At 36.7% G+C, this 22129-nt stretch overlaps 2 protein-coding genes across 2 annotated transcripts in view; one reads left to right on the top strand and one right to left on the bottom strand.

The window, feature by feature from the left end:
* Positions 1-6804, bottom strand: part of LOC134804143 (JNK-interacting protein 3) — a 46444-nt gene extending 39640 nt beyond the window's left edge. Inside the window, exon 1 of the mRNA XM_063777087.1 lies at positions 6079-6804. Within this exon, the coding sequence (XP_063633157.1) occupies positions 6079-6408 (330 nt within the window). The 5' untranslated portion in view covers positions 6409-6804. The remainder of the gene's footprint in view (positions 1-6078) is intronic.
* A 254-nt stretch (positions 6805-7058) lies between these two features.
* On the top strand, positions 7059-17260 carry LOC134805363 (dnaJ homolog subfamily C member 22). Its single transcript, XM_063778698.1, has 7 exons — positions 7059-7595; positions 7878-8025; positions 8764-8965; positions 9585-9728; positions 14372-14495; positions 15672-15788; positions 17126-17260. The coding sequence occupies exons 1-7, from the start codon at positions 7335-7337 to the stop codon at positions 17216-17218; spliced, it is 1089 nt and encodes a 362-aa protein (XP_063634768.1). The 5' UTR covers positions 7059-7334; the 3' UTR covers positions 17219-17260.
* Positions 17261-22129: the final 4869 nt, after the last annotated feature.

Genomic DNA, 22129 nt, shown 5'->3' with positions numbered 1-22129 from the left:
CCAGTACTTATCTTGGTATAACTCTAGTAAGAGTTTATTTCACCAATCTAACATAATGGAAAGTATTTACAAAGAATATAGAGTGTATTGTCAAAGTAAATTATGTAGCCACTGTAAATTTACTGCCATCTTTCGACAGAAGATTAAAACTGTTACAACGCTATTTGACTTTGCTCCTTATTCTTTCACTGATATGTGATGACTTGTTAAATATTAATATTAACGCCAACTACTCTATTGTAGGCCAAAGGTATGGTGCAATCTTTTCGAGCGATGGCACTACACCTTCAGCCTACTCTCGAATAGATGGCATTAATATTTAACAAGTTAACACATATCAGAGAAAGAATAATGATTAAAGACAATTGGCGTTCTAACAGTTTCAATCTTCTGTCGAAAGATGGCAGTAAACGGACATAAACGTAATTTACCATGACAGTAACTCTCTATTTCAAATTCTCTTTGGTATTTATGAGTGTTTCAATAGTGTACTTAGAATTATATGTTTTATGTTAATGTGCTTTCGCTTATTAGTAAAGTAAGGGTAGTTTTTGTAGGCCTGAGTAAACAATTCATAACAATACACAACAAGGCAGCTTCTCTAGCCCGTGTGAATCGTATGTATACCTTATGCACTGTAAATATTTCTTCAAGAAATAACAAACCTAAGAAATAAATAACACCTGACACCTTTTCTATCTCGTATCTGTCACCGTTTCTATCTCGCGTTGAACGTTAAAAAGTTGATCTGGATTTGAGCAGGGCATCTCGCTCTTACTTATAGATATATTGCGAAAAAGGAAGTCGGCATTGCGAGTAATATCAAATCCATATAAAATTGACAACGCATTGTTAAACACCAGGGCTACAACCGCGAAAATCGTAGCTCGCAAATTCTGGGCATCTTTCTCTGTCACTCTTATTACGCCTTCATTGGAGTAAAAGAGATAGATCCCCGTAATTTGCGAATTTCGGATTTCGCGGTAAGCCCCCAGAGCGCAACGGCTGCGTCTTACTGTTGCTACAGCAGAAAGTGCTTATAGTTTAGTTTGTTATTTACAAAATTAACCCAATCTTCCCTATTTATTAGGTATATTGAGATTAAGGGATGCACGAAAGTTTCACTAGTGCATTATTTTTATTATGATTTATTTAGCCCACTGCTGGGCAATGGATTCTCTGTCTTTCCCTTATTGTGAATTTGAGCAATCGTCCACCAGACAGCAATATTAGGCGTTAAGAAGGTAAAGTAGAATACTACTTACAATACCTAATAACCTCCTTAGACTTTGTTTTGTAAAATCAGCTTTAATGCACAAAACATAAAGTTCATTTTAAAAAACATATCTAAGGTAGATACGTCTTGATGCGATAAGTAGTCCATACATTAATTACCTTAATCTGTTACCCATGTTGGCATTGAATATAGGTACATAAATTACTTATACCGAAGATATCTGTGTACTTTCGCAAGCCCGTATCTTGAATTGACCTTGTTGGATGCAACTAGAATTAGTAATAGATGTAAACACCACACGCAGGGCGTTGAATGTGTCTCTAGGGTGACTCTAGTGTTAGACAGAGCAATTTTATTTTTTCATTTTGAATTAATCATAAAACAGTCACGTATTGAAGTCGAGTATTTCGGATGCATTGGGCATTCATCTTCAGGTTTACTTTTGAGTCTTTTATCTACAGGGTTTAATGTGACTTCAATACTAACGCAAGTTAAACTATTTTATATGTATATATATTTACTATGTAGAAAAATATCACGAATGATCACGATGTTGCGTTAAAATCACCAAATATCACCAAGGGGGAGGCGGGAGTCAAAAATAGGCCAAATATGATCACATGATTTCTTCTGGACAACCCCTAAACAGGGTAACTCCAGGTTTATCCGGTTAACCCCGGGTATGGGATGGGATGGTGCAAGTGGCGCTAAGTAATATAATATAGTAAAACGTAGCAAGAATTAAGATTCGCATGAAGTAACCATGAATAAGCATGAATTTTATACGATACTCATCACGTAAGTACTCGAGGATGCACACCACTGGGTATATGATTTTTTAAATAAAAAGGTTCTAGTCACTAACCATGCCAGTGCTAATTTCAATCGTGTTGCTATCGAAATAAGGTCTAATATCAAAGCCACCTCACGCTGTTTTGATGTGTGTCTGATGCTCTAATCTAATTGGACTACTGGAGATCAATATTACATAAGTACTATTGCACAAGTATAAGTAGAATGTGCGTTTAAAATGCAAAACGTACAGTTGTGTAATACATTAAATTAAGGCTTTTGACTTTTGTGGAAAACCTTTAAAGGGACATTTAAGAACCAGTTAGTTTCACAAGTTGAGTGGGTTAGGTAAAATGGTCAATTAAAATTTGGGTGCAGCCTTTTTAAAGTGGATTAATAAATAATCAATGCTTAATTAACATGATATGTTAATTAAGCATTGAGCATGAGCGGGATCCTCGTCACATACAGGGCCGTCTTAAACTATGCTGGGGCCCGTTGGGCACATAAAAATTTGGGGCCCTTTTGGAAAGTACAGAAAACTAATTAAACTAACATTTTTCTACTATGGTCTTCTATTTATTAATGGGTAATCAAATATACTGTTACTGTCTGTCCTTCGGGGCCCCCTGAGGATGGGGGCCCTGGGCACGGGCCCCCTGTGCCCTTATGGTAAAGTCGGTACTGGTCACATAGAAATCGTAAAGAAGCTCATTTGAGTCAGGCATGTCAGTTCAGATATACCTAATCGCTTTTTGAATGGGCGTTACCTAAGGACTTGTTTCCTTTTAATTCAGTATGTGGCACAATTATGGTTCTTATGAGACTGTGGTTCGAGCCAATTAATTCCACTTTAGCTCTACTACCTTCTATTATGTCACTGTTGCTTAATATTTATTTTTGTGTGGATCAACTATTTTATGTCACTCATTACCTTGGAGTCGGTTTTTATGTCCCTTGGACGAAAATATAACAAGCACAGATTCATTCATTGTATTATATCGCGGTATTATTATATATTAGATGTGGCTTAAAGCCAGACCAGGGATCAGCAAACTTTTAAAAAAGAGCCAAACAGCAAAAATCAGCAATAATATGTAGCTCAAAGAGCCAATTACACTGTATGCCACATATACAATCAATTAACCTTTCAACCGCCATAGTCTGATATATAAGACATACAATATCCAGCTCATTTTGCCGCAGTCTGATAAATACGACAAAACCTGATGTTACTTTGCACCGATGGTGACACATGCATGCTTGATGAAAAAATCTAAGCGGTTAAAAGGTTAATTCTTGCAATAACTAGACACGTAACATGTGGAAAATATGCATTGTCATTCCATAGGTGTCATTCGGAACTGAAGAGGTTATTGATTATTCAATTAGAAAAATCTATACCACAACTGTATGTCAATTGTTCATGGTCAAGTATGCAGTATCATTATTTTCATTGTATACTGTTGGTATGTTGTCAATGGTGTGTTCTTCATGTGTCACACTTCACATTCTCTCAAGTTTGTAAAAGTACAGTCAGCAACAGAAGTTGCTAAGTGGGCGAGGTGTTCAAAATTACCTTGACACACTCTTATTCTCGTAACAATAAAGTCGCGTCAAGATCATTCTGAACACCTGGCCCGCTTAGCAACTTCTGCTGCTGACTGTATGTAGTTGTGGTTTTATGTTTCTAGTTGCAAATGTATTAGTTTTTTTAGACAATCACATACCATATTATGCACAAATCAAATAATGTGGCCAAGTGACAAGCTCTTGGATGATTGGAGCAGAAATAATTATGTATATTTTTACAATCAGGGGTAAATGATGAACTTTAATTAAGCTCTGCTTTTAAAAACATACAGTGATTTAAACACACAAGGATCTTATAGTTGCATTATAACAAGAAATATTTGAATATTGCTCAGTTATTTAACTTATTTATTACATCCAGTATGAAGCGCTGGTGGCCTAGTGGTAAGAGCGTGCGATTTTCAATCTGGAGGTAGGGGGTTCATACGAGGGTCGCACTGAAATATTCGGGAATGGGACACTTAGAAATAACATAATAGAAACAGGCATATAATTTATAAAAATGTAACTCTTTATAAAACTTTTAAGGTATATTCCATTTGGTTGTCATTTGTATTTAAGAATTACTGGCAATTTGAAAATTGTATGTCGAACATTATTTGAATTTTTGGCCAAGTGATTTTTCGGATCATATTTTTAAACGGTTTTCAATATGCCCTCAGCGAACAAATAAAAGTTACAATGGGCTTCTGTTATTTTTTTATGAACTAGAGTTCATCGTACGCTCGTTTGCAGTTAAAATTAAATATGAAAGTCACTTTCATTTTATACCATGGGTGATCTTAAAGAAGCATGTCATTCCAAAGCGACGTCAAAAATTTAAATCGCATTTGTGCTGTTAATTAAAAAGACTGCCAAAAAAGTTGCATATCGGCAGATTTCAACATTCCTAAAGATTCATATGACAACAGTAAAAAAATCTTTTATATATATATATATGTAAAAAAAACTTCAATTCCGTTGGCTACTCCACGAATTTCATACAAAACCACTAAGGCCCCAAAATCGCCATACAAAAAGGACTTTGGGATTATGAGCCGTGTGCATTACAGAATGATTACTTTCAAAAGAAAATTTATATGCGTGGTCAGTTTGAGTTTAAGTATGCATTAAAATAAAGATTGACTGTCTAGATGCGACAGTTTTCTCTATTCCCGACATTTTCAGTGCAACCCTCGTACCCCGGCTCGTAGCAATGAGTTTTTTGGTACTTATGTACGATATATCATTTGATATTTACCAGTTGCTTTTTGGTGAAGGAAAACATCGTGAGGAAACCGGAATAATCCCAATAAGGCCTATTTTCCCCTCTGGGTTGAAAGGTCAGCTGGCAGTCGCTTTCGTAAAAACTAGTGCCTATGTTAAATCATGGATTTGGTTGTCAAGCGGACCCCAGGCTCCCATGAGCAGTGGCAAAATGCCGGGATAACGCGAGGAAGAAATAAATTTATTACATCCAGTGGCGTAGCTAGGCATGAGCGAAGCGACCCCCTCGTCCACAGTCTTGCACCTAAGGGAGCCCCAAAGACCTTTTTAATTAGCCTATACAGGCCTCGCAGATGCGACTTCTACATTCATCCTAATACACAACTGAATTCATCACTTAGAGTTGGTTGCAACAAACCATCGAACACTGTTAAAACATTTGCTAAATTTTATTGTATGGGAAGTTTCTTAGTTGTCTGCTGAGTAAAGTTGGTCAGTGCAACTGGCTTACTGATTTTTATGAGTCAGCAGTAATGGGCATTAGCAATGTCTAACAAACTGTCATTTTGTTGGTGGGCCTTATGAGGAAAACAGTTTAATTACTTACATGGTTTCACTTCATATAATTATACCTATTGGTAATAAAATATTTCAAACTGTTTCACATTTGAAATTACTTCTACTACAATTTTTTATCACATTATTATATGCACATGCACAATATTTAGCTCTGAGTTTATTTAACTCCATGAAAAACTAGACTGTATACTGGCAAGCATAAATTAATTATTAAGCAAGAAAAAAATTGCATGCTAGAGTTAACTACATAATTCACTAAATTGTAGGATGTGTATAGTATGTACCAATTAGATCTCAATTATGTCATAGGCAATGTTCACACAGTGTAAACAAAAACATAAATCATAACTAGGTCATATGCCAAATGCATAATTATGCGCAGCAAAAGGACAAAGGCAATTATAATCACAAATGTTATAAATTGACAATAATGATGATGCTTAATTTTAGTTCATATGCTTGACAGTGCGTTTACCTTTCTGCTCAGATAACAAAATGGATTGCACATATCATTCGAAACACAGTTTTGAGCTGACACAAAACATAAACAACAGATAAACTAAAAGATGCGTAGCACACTAACAACAATTTTATTTTGATAGCTAACCTTGTGCCTAACAAAGGATTGCACAAATGCATCCAAGGTTTTATGCCGAGTTATTGTTGCTTACCTTCTGCTCAGAGTGCTTCCTGGCCGCCTTCTCGCGCTCGTACTGCGTCACCAGCTGCTCGTTGTCCTCTCTCAGCAGCTCCAGCTCCACCTCGTGCTCCTGATTGGTCTGGTACGCCGAGTCCAGACACTCCAGGACGTTCACCAGCAACGGCATCAGCGTTTTCACCACATCCTCGTCGTATCTCGCGATCATGCGCTCGAACTCCTGGTATATGCTTCCGGCCAGGGTCTGGACCTTCTCCGACATCACGACGTGTGAATCCTCGTGTGTCCCGTATATCGTCTCCGCCGTGACATAGCCACTACTCGCGCTGTCCTCGAAATTCATGATGACGACGCTCCAGGTCACTCCGAGACAAATTACGTTTACCCCTCACAAGGACGTTCAATGAATTTTACGCGAAAACATGTTAGACAAGTTGATTTGTGTACAAGACGTCCCAATGACGCGATCGATGGAGACTTCAGTAAATTATTGTATAAGGCATTTCTGTGGTCACACGGGATGTGGCCGTATGGTACTGTGTAAATATGTAGCAGAAAAGATGGGAAAGATAGATTTTACGTTCACACCATTTGTTTGACTGACGTATTTTCGCTACACGAAAAAAAAGTTTCTTTAACGATTGACGTTGTCGTTGTTAACTTCCGGGTGTGATCTGCATTTAGAATTTTATCTTTCTATTATAAAGAGCATAATATGTAAAAATTTGACGAATTGTCAGGATCTGAATTAAACAATTTTATAAATAATATTATTTTGTATTTAATGCGTGTTTTCATCTACATTGAAACCTTGATAATGCAATCTTTAACAGGAAATATAAATAGATACGGAAACAATATCTCTACAACAACGTTTAAAAGATCCTAGACCTATTTAATTACCACTTAGGCAAATAATTTTATTATAATTACTTTTTATAAATTAGAATAGACCAAAATGAAAGAAATCTCGTTTCATTGTCCTGCGTTTTACTTCAGTATGGTTAGCCTAGTGTAAAAGGATGGCAACACTCAACTTTTGTAATGTCACCAATGTCACACGTCATGTCATCGAAATATGTCGCGTCAAACTTTTGAAACTGCTTAATATTCAATTCAAAGAATAAAACCATTCCGAAGAAGTACGTTAAAATTCCATATGACTAATACAATTGTTACAATTTTAAAACAATAGTAAAATAATTGTTGATCTTCCACGGTTCACTACCCCAAGTGTAATTGATACCGCTCGACACAGTTTTCGCAAAAATGGCTGTAAAAGGGGACAGTATTCCTGGTAAAAAGAGTGTACTCGTGGCGTACGTGCTCTGGCTATTTGGTGGTATATTCGGGGTGCACCATTTCTACCTACGACGGGACCGACATGCATTCGTGTGGTGGTCTACGCTGGGAGGGTTCGGAGTGGGCTGGCTGGGCGAGATCTTCAGGATCCCTCGCTATGTGCGGGACGCGAACGAAGACCCAAAGTACATGGAAGAGCTGGTCGGCAGAATGATCAGGAACAAGAAGGTGAGGTTATTGCACTATTGTTATGTTAATTATTGAGCTGTAACCTACTTTTTGCGGTTGGTAGCCTGTGTACCAACTCTCCAATTGTTTTTAAGTAAGGAAGTCATGGACTTCTTTCACATGTTTGTGATCAGATGATTAGTATTTTGAGACTGATAAAACCATGTGCAATTAACAGTTTTTAATTTTAAACCAAATATTGTAACAACTTCATAACTTTTTACAACTTTATAAATATATGACAGGCAGGAAGGCAATAAATATGTTGTAATTGTTCCTCAGCCACCATTCTCCATGAATCGCTTCACGGGAATGCTGATGGTGGGCTACTCCTGGGGTCAGGTCATGATGCATGCCGTGCCACCAGATGAGTTCTATGGCATCAACCTCAGATACCTCAACATTCTCATTCCTCTGGCTGCTAGTATAGGTAAGTCATACAATTGTACATGTTAAATCTCAAAAATAATAAATAATTGCCCCTTGGACAATTACGTATAAATTAGAGTACTGCTATACAGAACACATGTTAGACATGAGAATTCTCACTGATTTATTCATTATTTTAACTAATGTAATAACTACATAACTTCCGGTCTTAGATGAAGAGATTACTCTGCTCTGAGCTGCCTGACAACTAAACTTTTGTAAACCTCCTTATGTGGCAACACTTCAGTAAATAATGTTCATGCTATTTTGTCACATGGATTAAGTCTAACTCAATAAACTAGCTCCTTTATTGATGATGACTGTAACATCAAATTCACAAATTTTATGTAACTGGTAAATACATAGCTACATTTTTTTTGCACTTTTGATTTAGACTAGTGTTAGAATCAAGACACATTCGAAGCTTAGTGCTGATCAGGTCAAGAGTACCTTGTGTTGTATACCAAATGATAGCTTGTAAGGTAATAAAAATATTACTCTCTGAGATACCAAGCATTTCATATTCAGTATCTTCCCTGCAACTATAATGAAACATGTTAAACCAATTAATCTGTTACCAGGTTACATTCAATGCCAATGTCAAGGTAAACACCTCGAAACAAGCCATATACCATTAAGAACTATAATGTTTTAGTGAGAAAGGTTAATATTGTATTGCATTTTACGTCTACTTTGGTAATTCTTCCTGTAAAGTTGCTTATTAACTATGTTTACACAGGTGTGTGGACGGTGGGTAACATTGGTCGCGAACGTGGCACGCTCAAGTGGCCCCTGCTGGCGGCGTACGCGGCGTATCCGCTGCGTTACTACGTGTACGATGAGACGGTGTGGTTCACGCTCATGGTGCTCGCTGCGTGTCTCGCGTTCGACTCCTTCTCGAAAGAGTGGCGCAGGACGCCGGTTAGGAGGCACTGGGTGAAGTAAGCATTTTACACATTCAATATTTGAGTATATGGAAGGATGTAAGGTATGGAAGACATTGCCTACTATAAAGATAATTTTAAAGCAAGGGCTTGGCTTATATAGCCCAATGGATATTATATAATTTCAGAAACGAAAACAAATTATTGACAACAACTTGTGCATGTAACTGAATAAATATTGATACGGCACAGCCAGACTAACGTTACAAAAACAGAAAATAGCTTCATATTGTGTGTTTAGGTGCCAAGTTTTCATTTTTATGTCAGTAAGATAAGGCTGAGCTAATGAATTCAACACCGTACGCGTTGTGAGCGTAAGCTGTTTTATCATTGTATGGGATAGCAATAGCATATCGTGTCAATTCTGTACTTTTCAATCAATAAACTACACAGGTATTGAATTTACTTCTTTATTTATGTATCTACAAAGCAACTCATGGCAAATATGCCTACACAGTACATATTTAAAGTAACCTCTATGCCATCAAGTAAGGTTTTTTATTTCTTTCTTGCACCATGACCTTGACAAAAGGCCAAAAAGGCAGTTTAAAAGAACAATGACCTATACCCTCTCTCCGATCGAATTTTTTCAGTATAATTTCTAATTCGTTTTCAGACGTATCGCCATCTTGGGCCTGTGCGCGACCCTGTTCCTGTCCCTGTGGGCCAGCTACCTGTACTTCCACGGCACGATCACGGACAGCGAAGGCGACGAGGTGCCCATATACGAGGCGATACACCACTTCTTCACTAGCCCTTGGTGAGTTATGTAAACGAGTGCTACCAGTTATATCCAGATTTAGAGTAGTTACTATCTTGGGCCTGTGCGCGACCCTGTTCCTGTCCCTGTGGGCCAGCTACCTGTACTTCCACGGCACGATCACGGACAGCGAAGGCGACGAGGTGCCCATATACGAGGCGATACACCACTTCTTCACTAGCCCTTGGTGAGTTATGTAAACGAGTGCTACCAGTTATATCCAGATTTAGAGTAGTTACTATCTTGGGGCTGTGCGCGACCCTGTTCCTGTCCCTGAGGGCCAGCTACCTGTACCACAGATTATATAATAGTTCTTACGAACAGATACTTATCTTTCAAAGAAAACGCAAATACCTACCGTTTTGCAGTGGCGGTACTTCCATACAAGCCCAAAAGCCGGGCTTGCCTTAGTTGCCTTACCGAAATTACGTAGTGATAAGATCAATAATCAATATAGATTATTTTTAAACCGCGCGCCAAATGAACCCGTATTATTAAATTCAAGCCACAGCGCGCGGACCGCGGCGCCAGCGTGTTGCAAAATTTTGCCGTGGCGCCTCCTCCGCGCGAAAGAAATCAGGCGTAGGATGAATATCTGCTGAGAATTCAGCTATCCTGCTCGCACTCGTCGCCGACGAGTGCGAGCTTGCTTTTTCGTCCCGCTCTAGGCGGTCTAAGCCTACAAACGAAGCCATAGAACGATGTAACTATTTGTTGGTATGTATAGCAATTTTATAAGGCGATTTAAGCCGAGCTTTTGGTGTGAAGTTAGCTGCATAAGTTCACATGGGCACGCGTTTACTTCAAGTGTATTATTATTTAGTCGAGTCGAAAGTAACGAAAGGTCAATTTATTTAAGTGAATTTGAATTAAGTAGTGAATGTGGATTTGTTCGTTTGTTGTGTCGTTTATAAGTGTTAACAATGGATGAAGTTGTTCCTTGTGACGGTATGAGATGCGTCCACGTATTACTCAACGAAAGCAAGGTAAAATCGTTAAACTTTGTAGAAAAACGGGATATATATCATTTCCGCGCCAAAACCAACACCCGACTTGTGTATTCTCAGATAAGTCAGTCGCATTAAGAGAAAATTTTGTACGGCCGGGCCGTTTACAAAACACAAGGATTGTTGGTTTACTCCAATTAAGGCGTAATTAGAGTGACAGAGAAAGAAGCATGCAATTTGCAAATTTTAGTGTACGCGGTAGGCCCTCTGATATGTTTGTAAAATTCTATCTAGTAGTTATGGTAGTACCTAGTATGCCCTGTGCTGTGCGCTATGATAGCTCGCCGCGATACGCTAGCAAATTCATTTGAGTCCAAAGAGTGAGATTGGACATTTATTACGAAAACATATCTTTCGGCTTGCCTTGCTCCGAAACCCTAGGCACGCCACTGCCGTTTTGATACCTACACAAAAATACAATGGAGTGACCTTCAGCGCGCCGCTCCCCGCACCGCGCGCACCGACACAACGCTAGGGTTGCTGACGCTTAGAAATGATAAATAAATACCTACTTAAACAGCGGAATGAAATAACAGGAAAGCTAAATCTTAAATTATACCTAATATTCCATTTATGCGTTAGTGTTTGCGAAATACTAATTTTAAAAGGTCATATGCCCCTGCAATAACCGCAGTGTTTACGCCGTTTTATAAACCGCGCAATTATCCCAGCAAGAATTAGTTTTAAAACTTCGTGTACTTTAAAACCAGATAGAGATTAATGTTACACAATAGTTAAGCCATAAATGAGTAGGTAAGCCTGTCTGAACTTTGTTCTAGCGGTAAATGTTTTGACATTAACTAAGTAAAAGTTAGCTAACCTGGTAATATAGTATCTGTAGTACCTAAATAATAAATAATATCACAAATTTTCTCTATAATAAAGCATTTTTTTGCAAAAAACCAATAACAAGCAAATTTACGTGTTAAAGGGGTCAGTGGACACGCATATGGGGTGAACAGTTACGCCATAGGGGGTGATTAGATACGACAAAGGGGTGTAAAGACACGCCTTGGGGGTTAAAAGACACGAAAAAATAATTTTGTGTTAAATAGCTGTTTAACAGATATATATACCATTTGCCAATAGAGTATCAGCATAATAATGACCAAATTCGATGCCTATGACAGCTAAAACTTAATATTTCTATTCACCCCTTTCTTGTGTCTATCGACCCCGTTTTAAGGATATGGAGAAAACAGGTAGTTTTCTTTGATTTTCTCTGAATTGGATAGGTAAAAATTTATTTCACAAATGCAAAATTGAAGAACTAACCAAGACTCAAAAAATGATATCAAAATTATTACTTTTATCATTTGGATTATTGGCGAAAATCGTCCTTGAAGTTGAAAATCGTGTCTTTTCACCCCGTTTTACGGTACTTTCCGGTGTAAAGTTAACTTACTGTCGTTAAAATAAACATTTACCAAAATAAATTAAAAAATTGCTACCTATTTCAAATAGATAGATATCTATACATTTGTCGTAATAAACATTACATGTTTAATTAAAGAAATTCAATAGTACCTACGTAGCTTGTAACTATCGTAAAAATTGACAGTGCGGCGCGCGGTAACGTGCGTGCGTGAGCGCGTGTGGCAACCAACTGGCTTGCTTTTCTACCGTGAACGGTAACAGATTCGTAGGTATAAATCCGAGCTCGCGCGGAGAGTTCCATAGGCCTGCCTGTACTTCAAGAATTGCTATCTTGGGTTTGTGTGTGTACGTGACCCACTTCCTGTATCTTTTGAAACTGCTGTTATTAGAACTCTTCCTAATTGTTTTATATGAGTTAAACTTCATTGGTCTAAATGTTAAACCAATGAAGCCATGATCATACACTGTCTGGGTCAAGAGCCCGCGCAGCTCTATCTATTGATGTCTGGACTTCTATTGAGTTTTAGGATTGCAGCTATGGTGTATGATACTGCGTGTGTTATCAACGCAAAACATCATCATCATCATGTTGATCATCACACATCATGATCATCGCAAAACATAAAATAACAAAAAAAAGTTAATTTGCTACTGAAAACAGAAACTGCAACTTCAGACGCAGATAAAAAACGAGGCGTAATTTATTTAGCATTGATAATGCTACACGCCTACAAGGTTGATTGGCATACCTCGCATCAATATTGCATTAGTTATGATACAGAAACTGAACTCAAACTGTTATCGAAGTCCAAACATTTTCTAATTAATTTCAAACTATGTACTAACGAAGTATAGAAAGTTGGTATGATTCTGCATGTGTGATATGCGCTTATTATTTTTCACCACACCAACTGGTAAAGGCTCTCTTGATTGTTCAAAAACTGATAGCAAAGTTGCATTTTATTCACACGTGAGGCAAAGTAATCAAATGCAGTAGAATTGATTATTAAATGATGATTTTCAATGATAAATATTTAATAACATTCATTTGGAGTCGATTTGCTTTGATTTTTTTTGATATCTTACAATTCATATTTTCTCCGGGTTGGTGTGGTGTCAATATTGGAATCTTTCGCTTGTTGGTATCAATAGCACGAGAGGTTTAACAACAACTTTGCCACCTTGTATAACAAATAGATATTATTACTTACAATAAAACGTTTTAAAATATAAAAGTTGTGTAACATGCGTGTCCGTTGCGTGCGTCATAGCGTATATTTTTCACTTACATTGCTAAATAACAATCAACTGCACACTCGTTTTGTTTTTTTACTCAACCGTTCGGTTAGAAGTAGGTCAGGTAATCTATTATATACCTACACATTCCAATGCATAGTGTTGAGTATAGACTTCACATATCACTAAATTTGTCTAATGCCAGGAATTTTCTTCGTGGTTTGTTATCGCGTTGTGTGATTGCAACCTGTATCACTTCATCACTTTCATTTGCCATATTGAAGAATACAACACGAATCAGATGGCCATGTGAGTTTATTCTCCGCACATAATGTAAGAAAAAACTAGCTTATGTTCATGATGATGTTCATATGATTCATATGATTTCATTTAGCAAGTAAATAAGAATTCGTATTAAAACTAGTCCTAGATTAGTGATTGACAATGTAGTTGTTATATTAGGTGCAGTAAAAGTTAAGGTAGAGGTTAATTTTGTCTTGATTCGGCAATTTATTTGTATTTTCTAGGTACCTAGTGAGATGGTCCAAGCACCTCAATTATATAAAACACAAAATATCCTGATAGTAAAACTTTGTTGTACACATTTATTTAAACCTCATATACTCAATAGCATATGGTAAAACATACATATAAATGTTCTTACGTATGTTTGCTACATTTAAACTAACATTAATAAAGCCATGCTAGTCTGAACCATATGTAGTTTTTATTGTATCAATCTGTTTAGACTTGAGAAAGAAACTCCAACGCACGCTTGTGATTACAGCAGGCGTGGCTCACTCCGCGATTTCGTCGCGTCGCTACAAGTACTTGCGGCTCAACCAATTTTGGTGTTTAGCAGTAGTAGTTGCCGCGGACGGAATGGGACGGACGCTTGCTCGCGCTTGCGCCACCTAGTGGTCATATCTGTCGTAATAGACGCGTTTTGTTAGAACCTTCTGTACCAAGTACTATTATTTATTCTGTGCTTGAGTAAGAAACTCCAACTACTTATCATTACAGGTGGCTAGACGTGAAGCAGTGCCTCTACGAGACGTATCAGTACGCGCAGCACCACGGCTGGTACGAGGTGTGGAAGCAGATCATAGATCTGTCCGACCCACATGGCGAACAGAACGCCTACAAGGTAAAGTATACCCTAACTTGTAGTCGGCCCGCAACGTTGCGGATTTTCAGTGGTACAAAGTGTACAAACACCACCACTCCTAACTGTACATCGGTGAACCTTATTATAATAGGCATAAGGTCCACCGATGTACAGTTATCAGTGTGGTCGATGGTACATACTAATTTATTTTACTGGCAAAGAGACACTTTGTCAACAGACGTTGAAGTCATCGAACGTCACCGATGTAAACAAGAACCATAAGGTTTCGCAATTAAAAACTATTTTTCTGAATATAGGAGGTGCAAGCACGTACTGTGGGCCCTTAGAGTTGGTCAAGACGTCATAGTCTTTCTAAGATTGCACGTGCTCGAGAAATTGGGATGGGTACCGCCGTGACGATCGTCGTGACGGTCCAGGGTGTTATTCGCGTAAGCTAAAGACAACGGTTCGAATCCAGCCTCCACCACGAGGCCTTTGGTCATTTTTTTATGTCGTCGAATCCGTTTATTATGACTCCGCTTATGCTCTGGTTTCCTAGAATAGCGGTGCCGTCATATAGCGGCCGTCTCCATACAAATACTACGACCCATATTTAGCCGTATTATTTAGTATGGAGACGGCCGCTATATGATGGCACCGCTATCCTAGGAAAACCGAGCTTTATACTGACCATGGCACCGCTATCCTAGGAAAACCGAGCTTTATACTGACCAACCGCTTACTATGACGTAATTACTGTGCGAAGTTTGGTTTTCATATAAAATTCTTTTTGACAAAGTCGGATAAGATGACTTCGCTTATAGTGACAAACCGCTTACCTACCTACCTGCTTGACGACCTATAAATCCTGTTTTCTTGAAATTTTGTCCAGATATACTGACACATTCGCTGGTTTTCGTGGCCGTTTTAGTTTCGATTCTCGGTGACAAGTTAATAATTGGTACAAGGTTAATAAAACTCATCTCACACAAAGGAATTTCAGATTAATTCGGAAAAATTAACAAAAATAAGAAGTTAATCAACTATGCTTTATATGACATCCGCTTAGTATGACGTGTTTGTCACTTCCCTTCTATTCTACTGTATATGACATCCGCTTAGTATGACGTGTTTGTCACTTCCCTTCTATTCTACTGTATATGACATCTATTTATAACATTATTGTACTTATTTCACATTGGTTCTCGATTGCAGGTCCTTGGGTTGGGGCCGGACGCGAGCCAGCAGGAGATCACGTCCACGTGGAGACGCCTGTCCCGCGAGCACCACCCTGACAAAGTGAAGGAGCAGGCGCTGAGGCGGGCCGCACAGGTATTATTCGTTTTAAGGGGCCCACTGATTAACAGTCCGCCGGACGGTATCGGCCTGTCAGTTGTTCGGAACTGTCAAAATTTTGTTCTAACTGACAGGCCGATACAGGTTGTACAGTCAGCGACAAAAGTACAATTGTCTAATAATATCTCAACAAAAGTCTCTATATAGGTATACAACAAATAGATTGTAATACTTTGAACGCAAACTAACGATATACCCCCTTATTCATAAAACTTTACGGGCCTGGTTTAGTTAAATTATGTTTTATCCCTTTCTTACAAATACATTACTCAAAATGATAGATAAAGACAAACGATTCGTAGCTAATTATTGAGGCTTGTAGCGCGTTTATGTTATGAATAAGGGGGATAAAATATTACTATCTCTATTTATATAACTATCTCTATTTGAAAAACAGAAACTACTCTCGCGCATTAAAATAAAAATAACTTCGTGCCTGTAAGCGAGCGATTTCCAAAAAAATGTAAATAAATTTCATTCATGTCTTCAAAATATTGACTTCTTGGGCTCATTTTACTCAGAATCATTTGTACATTCACGCCTCATACATGACAAAAATGTGTCCCATAATTTTGTATGAAACGATATTTTTCCAGTGCATCACGTTCATACAAATAAAAAAACGTTTCATACAAAAATGTGACGATCTGGAAAGGAAATCTTGGGACACATTTTTTCATGTGTGAGGCGTGAATGTACAAATGATTCTGAGTAAAATGAGCCCAAGAAGTCAATATTTTGAAGACAAGAATGAAATGTACATTTTTTTTGGAAAACGCTCAAGTGCCTATGGGTTCGACCACACACTCGCACATTCGGCTGGTCAGCAGTAGGGTAATTCGCCAGTAACTGGCCACCCCAAACCAAAAATGACAAATTCTATTCACCTATAAACAGAATTCATTTTAGTATAAGGTTTCAATAGCTGGCCAGCTTTCAATAACTGGCCACCTTATACTAAAATGAATTCTATTTATAGGTGAATAGAATTCATTTTTAGTTTAGAGCGGCCAGTTCCTGGCGAATTACTCTAATTTATTATTGGACGTCGAGTTTTTGAGAGAACCACTGTAGATGTCTTGGAAAGAACAAATTAGTGAATATTTTTATTGGACTCAGTTCTGCTTCGCCATTTGTCAAACAATTTTGAATTAATTATATGAAGTTGTGACGTCACAATATGAATTTTTCTAACTTCATTTCATAACAAAGAGTAGAGTAAGTATATTAGGTACTTTATAGCATCAAATCATATTGAAGTTTCATATAGAGTAACTGATTAGTGCAGTACCCTGAAATAACTTTTCTCGCAGGAACGCTTCATGGAGATTCAGCAAGCATACGAGATCTTGTCCAACAGCAAGCACCGTCGCCACAGGAGAAACAAGAAGGACAACTCTGAGTAAGGAGGTAGCTAGCGCTTTAACCCTTTCAACGTCATACGCGGTAAAATCATACTGATACAAATTCGCAGTCGCTCCGTTGTATGAGCGTGGCAGCGATGTCCTGATCGCACGCAGAGCGACGTGCGAATTCGGATCTAATGTGAAGACCGCCACACAAAAATCATACGTCAAGATCACGGACGCTAGCGACTTAATGAAAAAAGCGAACAGACGTACGAGTTTATGCGTGCTTGGCGTCTGAGGGGTTAAAAGATCGATCGAATTGGAGTTTCAATTGCAATAAAGACTTTACAAACCAATTGTAATCCCAAAATATGACGTAGTATGTAAAATATGTTGGGTTAAGTTGTAGTCAAAATGAAACATTCGGCATTTTTAGGGTACCTTGTTCACCGGACACTATTGCCTTAAACTCCGATTTGGTCGATCCTATGAACATGTCTCCGACTTGAAGGTTTTTTTTTTCTATTTAACAAACGTAGTCAGTTGGAAAAACAATTAGGTAAGCAGGTTGCTCGCTATGACGCTTGGTGAGAATTTTAAACATATGAAATGAAAAACGGTTGATAAATCATCATTTAATATTTTGGCCATTTTTGAAAAATAATGTATTTGACAGGTTTAAAGTATATTTAAATGACAAATTGCCGCTCTTAACGGCTATGAATTTAGAAACTATTTTTTTTATACTTCGATGAATTCTAGCGCTTCCAAATGTTTTACAGTTCTTAGAAATTTTTGCTCAATGCTTTTTTAAATAGCACGATCTTTACGGTTAGTGATTTTATTGCATTTTGTTACTTTAATCTTTATACATAATCATATAAACGTAAATCATTACTAAGCAATATTAAATAGTATTTTATTATTTTGTAAGTATTTCTATCGATCTGGTTGTTTAATCAATTAACCACTATTTAAAGGTTGTATAATGATATTAAGTATTAATTTGTCAGTTTTGTGGAACCTATTTATTAAAGATTTTTTTTATATAATTTATTACATAAGTATAAATATAATTTTACCTTAAACCCGGGTTATTTTAGCCTACTTACGGTCCTACCTATAGGACTTATACCTAAGTTCGATGAAATTTAAATCATGTTCAATAGGAACAGAGTTGCCTTTGTTTAGTTCCGTTCAATTTTTAAACAAACCATAATCAACTCTGTTTCTTCCACCGTAGATTCAAATCTCAGTGACAAGTTTTGTATTATTTTTCCTTATATGACTGGGTCTTGGGAGGTTGGTACTATCATAAATTAGTCCAGTCAAAAAATCCCCTTTGAAATAAAATATAAATTATTAGTTAAGTACATCATGGTGTTTTAAAAAACCTAATTCGGTAAATAAAATTAATGTATTGTTGGCAATTATAATACCGTGTAGGGCTACAGTAATCTACGAAACTTCGGTGATAAAATTACGTTATTGTAGGTAACAATTTTATTATGGCTTAGAAAGTATTGTAAAATTTAAAATGCTGTACTTAAATCAGTCGATTCTGATAGTAATAGTTTTGTATCGCGAAACATTACTTAGAGAAATAACGTATTTTTAATATTTATAAAATGGCTAATTACGCACAATTGCCGTATGTAATGTAAATGTAGTATAGTATATTTTAAGTATAATGTAATGTAGTGTATTTTAGCTCACAATTGAACAGAGCGTATTTAATGCATAAGTAGCAAAAATACTTATGACTCTTATGAGTGAGCCCATAACTTGATCGAGAATTATCACATATATTTTTACACAATTTTCAATTGTGGCTAGGGCTTGCAAATATTCGAAACTTTCAGGTATTCGAATATTCGACTTTTTCTGACGACATATTCGAATATTCGAATAATTATTCGAATATTATAAAACATAAGAAAAAGAACGAGAAATCGGTTTATTATCGTTTTATTCAAAAGCTTATTTCACATATTGCTAAAACTAATGATATTTTGCAGAAATCCACTTAATTGACTAGATTTTATCATCCTACTATGAGATGCCCACATTTATAAAAACAAGTAAAACGCCAAAATAAAACGTATTCAATATTTCTAGATAAAACTTTTATTATAAATGCGCCGTTGAGTGAAATAATATAACTTTAATCATCTAAACCAAACCTAGGTATGTAAGAAATTTTTTTTAGTAGGTAATTATTTTCTGATTTAAATTAACTTGTAGTCACTCAGAGGCCTTAATTAATGGTCGGCTTAATTATATAATATTGGAATATTTAAGGGAAAAAGTTAGTTGACTACTGGATTATTTGTCAGCTAAAGGTGCATAGTTAGATTACCTAGTTGGGCACTTGGGCAGGTTTGGTATGATCAAATTTGAGAATTGCGATAAGTGCGGGCAAGGTTTAGTCTTAATAAACAGAATGACCCTTTAACTTAAAACTTATGCACCGTAAAAATAACATACTTTGTGATTTCGTTTTCTTTCAAATTGAGTTAGGTTTCACTGTATTCACGAAGTCTATCGAGAGGAATACAGTAAAAATATTATTTCCTTCGTATTTGGGTACCTACCATTACTCATTCACTGTAAATACCCGGAAAACACACAGAAACTGTAACTGCAGCGGATTAAATAGATTTTTTATAGTAATAAAAAATATTCGAATATTCGAAACCTGAGCGGCCGAATATTCGAATATCAAAACAGGCCGAATATTCGAGAAATTCGAATATTCGAATATTCGAATTGCAAGCCCTAATTGTGGCTGAATGTCGAATGAAATATTGTGCCCGAGAGTAAAATGCCGGCATCCAGACACGTCCATACATTCACGCACATATATATTACATAAACATTAAAGTCTGTAATCTCGAATATTGCATTTACGATGCCAAATTTACATTATTTAGATAGTAGTTAATTAAAATAAAGCTGAAGGTCCTATTAATAGGCACTTATTGGTTAAAGCTTAAGCACCAGACGGTTTTACCTTACTTGGCGTGAGAGGACCTCCTAGCCGCCGAGTTAATTTTTTTTTTTAATATAACCGGGTACCTTATTTTGCCAATTTATTATAACAACATCGTAAAGTATAATTTTCATTACCCCATCGGGTCATGTGGTTTAATCTACACTCATACCCTAGTTTTATCCATTCAAACTTTATTATAAATAAAGTATGCCGGTCTTCCCCGCATTGACCATTAAGAAATACTGAGAAAATACGAGTAGTATATTTATAATTATCTACTTTGTAATCTTTATCTCCCCTTCCTATTTCTAAATTTTCTAATATGTTTCTGTTATGTTATGTCTCTCTTATTCTGTTTTTTATTTCACATTCCGATGTTGCTATAAGTGTATTTTCTTTTTTCTATTAACTTTAGAGAGTTTATTATACATATTTATAGGTAGGTATTTTGAATTATAATGCATTTAATATTTACCATATACTCCGTGTAGGTAAGTATATATTAATGAAGTCGGCACGTACCACAGGTGCTGTATGTGTCCATGAACTCGATAATCTCTTGTGCCAAATTCATCGTTCTACCCCATACCCCTACATTAATTCAACAATTTTTCTGCTAGTCGGGTTCCTTTTGTAGGAATTTAGAAGCTGGGCACTAAAATTTTTAACTTCTGTGTTCCATATTATGTAAAAAAGCGTTTCCGCAGTCAGAGGGTTAAGTTGTAAACGAAATATCCAACCATGGAAATGGCGCCATGGTTGTTGGTAGTCAATAAAAACGATTTCTACTGCATCTTTTTGACAGTGGAGTTAGAGAGTGAACCGTCTGTACCTAGTACTATTATTTATTATGTGCTTCTGCTTGAAACAGCTACACAAAACAAAGGCCGATCGAAAAAAATATATACATAACAGATGCAAGGAAAAGTTACGTGATCATTTTAACACACATTTTAACTTTAGATTGGCTTTTAAGGTGGCCACTGACAAGCCTTCCAACAGTCCAAATAGCGTGGCTGCAATCCAAAATCGGTCCGTGAATGTCAAAAACGTACAATGTTTAATATTAGGTTGCCGTCCATTTGGATGAATCCATTGTAACGGCATCCATTTGGAAGGCTCGTCAGTGGCCTGCTTTACTATCGACGATTGGCACTTAACTAGGCCCCCTGGTAGACTTTCATCTTCATGTCTGAGTTCTTGTACCTATTCCAGTCGTGACAAACATTCCACTTTAAATTTTATAGTATAGTAAATATTTACTTTAGACATATCGGATTATTTACTAGATTTTCGAATATGTTTTATACTTTAATTAGAATATGTTATATATACTTACGGTTGATTTGTAAAGAGCTAGCTCGACCTAATACAGTAGTGGCGGGTCGTCATACTAGCTAAGGAATATTGGTTATGCTTATTTTTTCCTTCAAGAACATCGTAGTAGGTATCAAGTGTTAAGAGGGAAGTATAGCTACTGACAAAAGTAACACAATTTCCATTTGGGGAGAACAAGCTTTCCACTAACTAAATCTTAACACATCACTTTGATTTTCATGTCAATCGCTTCACCATAATATATTGTAGGTCTATAAGTTTCGCTTTAAAAAAAAATATTTTATTGTATGGCAAATTTTGAAAAAAAGGAATACCTATTATATTAAAAAAATATGTAGAATAAAAAAATATTTAGAAGTGGAAAACGATTTCTTTTTTTTGTATGGACGATACGATCACGTTCTATACTTCTCCGTTAATTGTCATACTAGGCAAGCCAATCTGCCCTCCTAAGGCATCTCAGAAACATAATGGACTCAAAAATAAAACTTTCAGATTAAGATTTTAAGGTTCATGTTTGCGCTCGATTTTCATTTAAAATACTGCTTTTTAGCTTAACAGTAGGGCAGCTGTGTACCTATTTTAATGTGGACGCCTCACCACTGCGACTTAGTGTAAAATTCCGTCCATATTTG

Source organism: Cydia splendana, chromosome Z (assembly GCF_910591565.1).
Source record: "Cydia splendana chromosome Z, ilCydSple1.2, whole genome shotgun sequence".
NCBI lineage: Eukaryota > Metazoa > Arthropoda > Insecta > Lepidoptera > Tortricidae > Cydia > Cydia splendana.
This window is presented reverse-complemented; position numbering and strand designations above follow the sequence as displayed.